The sequence below is a fragment of the Salvelinus alpinus genome, chromosome 7 (assembly GCF_045679555.1).
Source record: "Salvelinus alpinus chromosome 7, SLU_Salpinus.1, whole genome shotgun sequence".
NCBI lineage: Eukaryota > Metazoa > Chordata > Actinopteri > Salmoniformes > Salmonidae > Salvelinus > Salvelinus alpinus.
This window is the reverse complement of record NC_092092.1, coordinates 53,063,427-53,070,872: the sequence shown is the minus strand read 5'-3', so window position 1 is coordinate 53,070,872 and position 7,446 is coordinate 53,063,427. Positions and strand designations below refer to the sequence as shown.

The following is a 7,446-nucleotide window of genomic DNA, read 5'->3' as shown; positions in this document are numbered from 1 at the left end:
GTACCAAATTCATTTATACATTCAATTGTGTAAATTTGGTATTTTAAACTACTCCTGTAAATATACTTTATAGTAAAATAAACCACCATGACAGTCATTGGTTTAATTCGCTTCTAAATACATACAACTTAGTGAATAATTGTCAGAAGACTTTCATTTCTCCTGGATACTATTATGTGCCGTTTACCACATGCAATACACCCCGACCAAGATACAGGCAGCTGATAAAATGAGCCATTTATCTAAAAGTTCTAAGTTAAGAAAGAGAGAGACAGGGGTTTAAAAAAAAAGAGGAAGCTGTTTCAGTCTATTTATTTCATCACTGTTCCAAAGTGTTACACAGTGACCAACAGAACTGCACCCCCCTCAGTAGAGACACCATACAGACAGATAAGACTCTACAGGAGTTTGAATAATTTCCCCAATTTCAATTCACATAAAATACATATAAAAAAAGTAGAGCACTCTGGATTCAGGCTCGCCTGAGCAAAACTGAAAGCCACCCTCCGTCTTTTGCCTAGTTGCAACCTCAGTTTTTTTTTTAAAAGAGCCACCTTAATAGGGCTACGAGTAACGTGGTAAAAATGAACAGCAAAATGAAGGGGGGGGGAAAAAAACAATACACAAAGAAATGGCATAAGACCCGAGAGACAGATTCTAACATCTGTCAAATGTACTACTTCACCAAATAAACAAATCCTCCTTCAAATATGGTCTTTTATAGTTAATACCGTCAATGGCACTCACACAAAGTAAAAATGTAAAAAAGTAATGAGGACATCTTGATGCAAGTGTGTGTGTGTGTGTGTGTGTGTATATATATATATAGAGAGTATGGCATATGTAAAGTAATGGTGTGTGTGCAGGGTCTCAGAGCTGCAGGGCACAGAACTGCTGGTAAACAGCTAGGATGTGGTGGTCAAGCTCGGCAGTGAACAGCAGGTTCTCCAGGGTCCCCATGTACTGCTGGATGGTCACATGATGCTACAAAAAAGACACAAAAGAACCACATGAACATCAGTTGAACTTGAATTACATGGAATTGAACGAACAGAGCCCGTCAGACTGACGAACGGGGCGAGAAAGGGTAGCTAATACCATGAGGAAGATCTGCTGCAGCCTCTCGATGCAGTTCTTGTACCAGGGCGTGCTGAAGTCCACACTGCCTGTCTCGCAGCGCACCAGGTGCTCCGTCAGCATCATGATGAAGCGCTGCGGGGACAGAGAGTGACAAGATTAGAAGAAAAAAAAGAATGAAATCGGGCTGGGTACTATGGACTCATACAAAACACGTTGGAGTGACATCCTGTCTACTGTCCTCTTTCCTCAGCATCACTGAAAGCGCTGAACAGTTGAAAACAAAAACAGGAAACCATGTTGCCGACATAGTACATTTAACTTAAAAGATTTATTGCCCATTCATTACCTGGAAGATGACCAGGAAGAGGTTCTTCTGCTCACTCTGGGCCGACTCCACCTTCTCCTGCAGACGCTCGATCTGCTCCTCCAGCTGACCGTCCTCATCCTCACTGTTCTTCTCCATGTCCTCCTCATCGCCACTGTCCTTCTGCTGAGAGAGGGAGGGGAGAGAGACAAAACACACGAGAGAGATTGAGGGAGAGAAAGAGTGAATCTTATTTGCGTATTTAGCTCCTCTCGTCCCTTTAAAAATGGTGGCAGCACTGACATCTACTGGTAATGTCTATTATCAGCAAATACAGACTAAACTAATTAAAATGTTTTAATATGTTTGAAAGGGACAGTGTGTCCATTTAAGGCCAAATTCAATTTGTTGGGTTGATAATACCACATGTGATGCAGGTTTAGAAAGCAAAACTAGTGCACAATCTAAAAGGTCACTATATATAGACAAGGGAACATTCTGCTTTGTGCAAACCTTTGGAAGAGAAACTACTGGCACAATCAGTAGAATATTCAGAGCAATGCTGTTGGTCGATTCGTGCATTTAAAGAGTCTATAAAGAGGCAGTGTTTACAGCAGCGGTTGCTAGGACACCCTCCTGCTGCCTACCTTCTTATGCTGTTGCCTCTCCAGCTTATCCTTGGCCTCCTCCAGCTCTTTCTGAATCTTCTGGACGTGTTTGTTCATCTTACGGATGGTGGAGTGCAGAATCTCCCACACGTAAAACCTGCCCACCACAAGGCCAAGCATGGAGTATCCATGAGTTCGTTAATTTCAAAACAGTGGAATTTTTATACTATAGTACATATTAGGATAATTGAAAATTATTGATCGAAATATTTGCATGATCTGATTTACAGCAAAGGAAGACACAGCAAACGTGCGTGTGCGGGCACACACGCAGAGAGGGTTTAACACCCACCTGGTAAATTCATGAGCCATGCTTGGGGAGAAGAGCCAGTTGGCTACAGCTGCACAGTCCACAATCTGTGTACGGATCAACTTGTCCACCAGCACAGAGATCATCTGCACAGAAAGCGAAAGGTCAATCGCACAGTTACACCACAGACTCACCTTTCTCCATACACCCTATGGTCACATCACAATTCACAAAATCTATATTAACTCTGGAAATGAGGGTTCTAGTGTAGGTGACGGAGGTGGGTGTGTCTGTCTCACTTGTGGGTGGTTCCTCCAGACCTCGTAGACCACCCGGAGGATGTGTAGCTTGCCCTCGTCACAGTCCGTCAGGACCTTCAGAATCTCATGGAACCTGGTAGATGGAAACAGGACACTTTAGGCGTTGTACACACAGACAACACGCGCAAAAATCAACAGAAGACAGATTCCCACCGTTCATTCAACTGCCTGGTAACATAGCGATGCTACACTACGCCTCAAGGCTGAACAATGCCACCCTTTTTGTGTGGCACAGAGGAGGCCACAGAAATGGAGGGTGTGAGTCGGCATAACAGGCACTCACTTGGCCAGGGCACTGAAGGAGTGGCTGAAGGACTTGGCAGCCAGATGGAGGAGGGTCTGCAGGAACACCTCTATCTTTAGGGGGTTGAAGCCCTCACCCTCATCTGGAAACAGACAAAGGAGGAGCGAGTGAGAAATGAGCAGAACATATCCCTATGGTGTACAGTACTGTAATGAGTGTATGTAGGATATAGGAACACTGAGAAGGTGAGTGCTTTGGGGCTAACTGACCGTCGTCATCTTCCTGGTTGGGGTTTGGCACGTCTTTGAGCACGGTGAGGATCTCCTCGTTGGAGGCCCGGTTCTTGATGGCGTTGCCCACCGTTATGGCCACGGCATAGCCTGGCAGTGCACCTGGACAAAGGCAGAGGTGTCGTGTTGTATTTCTGAGTTCAACAGTAAGAAAAAGGAAGACTGTGCACACTGTATTTACTTAGATTACGCTGAGTGAACTACTTTCCTGTTACAGGCTAATTACATCCGTTCCATTACAGTTTCACTGGAATAACAACACTAATGTAAAATGTTATCCCTGGGGTTTATTTGAGCTTTACCCTCAAAAGGCTGCCACTTGTGATCACACTCTTACAATCTAACAGAAATAAATAAATAAAAATGGCAGACCAATTACAAGCACATTAGAGTCATCTTAGTCCCCAGGCTATGATGCACCAACAGACAGAAGTTTACAGAAATACATTCAAGAACACATAAATGAATGGCCCCTGGAGAGGCAGTGTACTTACTGTTGGCCTCATCTTGGTATTTGTAAAAGAAGATGGGGTCGGCTGGGATGAGGGCTGTGAAAGTGGGCGGGACAATGTCCACTATCCGCTGATGATAGGAGAGCCTGGAGGTCGAGAACAAAACCGATTGGTCAATTTACAGGGACAGACTCTATAACACATCCCTTCCCATGTATGATTTAAAACAAGCTGGGTGCAACACAGTATTAGTGGATCTGAATGGAAATACCTCATGCATTTCTCCAGTACCTCCTTGACAAACTTGGGCTTGGGCTTGTCTGCATCCAGCGCTAAACAGTCCGTCCTTTGGAGAAGAACATTTATTTGTTCTAAATAGTAAATAAGTATTTCAATACAATAAGTAGGGGTTCCAACAAAATAAAATGAAAAGTTGTGTGAATGACAGCTGAACTTACCAGTCGTCCCAGCTCCATCGGAACTGAAAGTTACTCAAATGGTGGGAGAACCAGTTGAGGAGTCGGTCTATGCAAGTAGTGTTCATAGTGTCCAGTCTCATGTACATCATCTCTGTGGCTTGGGCCAACTGGGATGAGGCTGTTAAGGGGTTAACACTCACGGTTGTAAAACAAGTATCCAAGTATTCAAAACAAGCATTTCTGTGATGGACCACCCATTCAGTGTGCCCTTTACTAGATTGTAATGGCTAGTCCCAGTAGTGGGGAGAAGGATACAACTTGAGGCAGGGAGCCTGGCTGCAGCTTGCAGAGCTCGATGAGCAGTGTAGTGTACATGACGTCGATGTGGGGGGGACAAGGCAGCTGGAAGAGCTCTCCAAAGATCACCTGGCAGAAGAGAGGGAAAGAGGAACCGAAGCGTCGACTTCGGTCATGTCCTCATATTGATATGAAACCTTGATATGAAGCAGTAATGGGCTTACCTCCACAATGTGATAGTTGAGTGGGATCTTGTTTTTCCCTGGATAGCTGAGCAACTGCGCAGCACTGAAAACAAATAAGTTGTTCGATCAATTACGAGTCAGAAATTACTCACTCGCACAACAAGAGGACACATAAACAAGTCAATTGGAAAGTACAGCAGCTCACCAGGTCTTCCTCTCTTTCCAGTGGGACTTGATGATGTTGTGAAGGTTATCCTCAATCACAAACCTCTCCACAGAGTGGCTGCCTGGCATGACGGGACCCTGTGTTCAGGGAGAGAGAGAGAAAGACTAGTCGGAGCATTCCAAAAAGGCTCATCCCATCCCCAAACGTTCCTCTTTCTCTGTACTCTCTGACTGGTCTGAGCGAGGGAGCACTACACGGTACCTCGGGGGCATCGGTGTAGTCGAACATGCGGAAGATGACGCGGGGCATGGGGTACTGGCAGTCGGGCATGTGGGCAGGCGGGGTGAAGGGTGGCAGGTTGTGCTGCAGGGCCTCACACAGCACGCTGTCAAAGGCGATGTACGGCCGCAGGATGTGGCGCTCCTGCCAGCGGTCCTTCTTCAGCTTCTGGATCTGAGCCCACAGGCAGTCCAGGTACTGAGGGCGAGCGAGGAAGAGGTGATGGTTATGATGGTTATGACAGAGGAATAACATATATGAACACATATCTCTTACTTACCTCCTCTTGTGGGTGTGGCTTCTCTGCTGTCCAAACCTGAAGCATGGAGACATGAGTCTTCAGTCGCCTCCTAAAAAACCATAGATCGGTGTCACCATGACCGCCTCACCACTATTGAGTGCAGTTGACAAAGGAGTCTCCCTCAAAATATTAATGAATTTCAGTTGCATTACATCACGCACAGTTCCTCAACTAGGAAAGAGACAGATAGACATGTTAATACCAAACTAAGAGGGGGGAAAAAGCATACTTGAGGTAACCGTCAATCTGGTTTAGGAGCCTGTCCATCTCCACGTCCTTCTTCTCATAGAGTTCCTTCCCAACCCAGGGGAGACTGGAGAGTACAACATAGACAAACCAGTCCGAGCGCACCTGGGAAGAGGGAAAACAGTCCAAATGTACCAATCCTAAAACTAAACTGTATATACTTGCATACAATTCAAGGGTTTAAAATGCATCAATAAGATGTTACCTGTGGCACATCTTCCTCCTGAGTGACACTAACAAAGTTCTCAAACATGGCCACCATGGAGGGGGCAGCAATCACGTGGCAGTTCACCAGGTCACAGAGGAAGCGCACCTGGAGAAAAGAGGGAAGCCAGGGTGTTGGAAACCATTGTTTAGCATAACGTCAAACATGATTGTAATGCATCTGTAATTACTTTGAAAGAAAATTGCCTTGGTGAGCCTGTGGACTAATTATTTTATCGCAACAAACACTTACTAGGTAAAGCGCTTCGGTGTACAGGTTGGCCTTCAAGGTCTCTTTGAGTTGTCGAATCATGGCCTCCACAAACTCCCCGCCAAAGTTGTAGTTCCTGGCATTGAGAAGGCCCACTAATGTTGTGTACACGGTCAGCTTCTCAGGTAGAAGTCGAGCCCTGTCAAAAACCGACACACAATTACAGTACCAGTCAAAAGTTTGGACACACCTACTCATTCCATGGTTTTTCTTTATTTTTACTAAAAGTCCTTCAAATGTATTAGAATAACTTCCAATAGCTTACACAGCACACAAAATGCGGAGGATTTTGTTTTTGTAATTGGGGAGGTCGGCTTCCAAGACACCTGCAAGACCTTCCAAATTGCTTTCCAGGGAAGAGGTACTCTGCAAATGAAGAAATTGTTGTAGGGCAACATATCTGGTGATTTCTGGGGTCAAATCAGGCAAAAAAAAGTATAGTGAGTGAGAAAATACACACATGGGTATCATGCAGAAAACATCCCACACTTACTGCAAAGCCCTATTACCTTTTCTCCCACTCGACATATCAGTGATTCCAGGCGATCCTCAATCTCAATGGGCTCTGACGTTCTCCTTCTTTTGTGAGACTGGCCTCCTTGAAATCAGGCAGACACATACAGGACGGATGATGGGGAGATGGACCATATACAGTCTGAGATAAAGCCTTCCTTCAATGTAGTATTTTGTGCTAGCTCAAATATGCTTAGCTCTTTAAAAACTGTATCCTTCAGTAGTGTAACAAGTTACTAGCTAGTTAATTTCACAAATCATTATTTTGAACATCCGCTGTCTGTGGGGTAAATGGCAGAGGATAGCCAGCTAGCGAGATAAACAACTGTTTGGCATCACTGGTTGCCGCCCCCAAGGTCTGAAATAATATTAACAGTTGTTACCAACAAGATAATAACGTTAGCTATATATCACATTATATGTTGGTCAAATGTGTAACGTTATGGTAGGATAAAGAAGTGTTTTTGCTTTATGTGATGGGGAACGAAAGGTAGTTTCCTAGGCAATTTCTAGTTAACCGGCTAAAAGCAAGGGCTATGCTAATCCATCAGGCTAACTAACTAGCCAATAATGGGGTGCTGGAAAACTGCCAATGACTTACGAAACACTTGTTTTAAAGTGTCACATACAAGTATGAACCGATAGTCAAAGTTAGCTAATTGAAATGACTAACTATAATGATTTAGTTAGCAATCAAGGTGGTTAGCTAGCTATTTGGCTAACATGCACACATTGACAAACAGAGCTAGCAGCATCAACTCTCGCGGGCTTCAGCAAACGTTATACCGTTAGCCTCGAAGTAACTAGCGACAACTTACCATCATCTCCGTCACTGTGCCGTCTTCTCGACATTTTATTGTTGACACCGTTGGATTAATAATTGTGTGCTGCTTCTTTTTGAATATGGCAACAATATTTCTCGAAATAAGAAACCAAGTTATGAAGATTTGATTTTTT

General features: G+C 44.4%; 1 protein-coding gene across 3 annotated transcripts; it reads right to left on the bottom strand.

Moving 5' to 3' along the window:
• Window positions 1-297: 297 nt before the first annotated feature.
• Window positions 298-7,446, bottom strand: LOC139581176 (nuclear cap-binding protein subunit 1-like). 3 transcript variants are annotated; one of them, XM_071410662.1, is made up of 22 exons: window positions 7,308-7,446; window positions 6,486-6,574; window positions 6,242-6,342; window positions 5,959-6,115; window positions 5,707-5,814; window positions 5,485-5,606; window positions 5,235-5,304; window positions 4,937-5,152; window positions 4,715-4,812; window positions 4,549-4,612; window positions 4,343-4,453; window positions 4,067-4,194; window positions 3,880-3,954; window positions 3,651-3,754; window positions 3,136-3,258; window positions 2,906-3,008; window positions 2,602-2,695; window positions 2,345-2,448; window positions 2,032-2,149; window positions 1,427-1,570; window positions 1,099-1,212; window positions 298-984 (listed from the first exon to the last, which is right to left on the bottom strand). In XM_071410662.1, exons 1-22 carry the CDS (start codon window positions 7,339-7,341, stop codon window positions 871-873), a joined length of 2,391 nt encoding a protein of 796 aa, XP_071266763.1. In that variant the 5' UTR covers window positions 7,342-7,446; the 3' UTR covers window positions 298-870. The 3 variants fall into 3 exon arrangements, with proteins under 3 accessions (XP_071266763.1, XP_071266765.1, XP_071266766.1); XM_071410664.1 differs by having other exon boundaries at window positions 1,427-1,567; XM_071410665.1 differs by lacking the exon at window positions 7,308-7,446 and having other exon boundaries at window positions 6,470-6,572.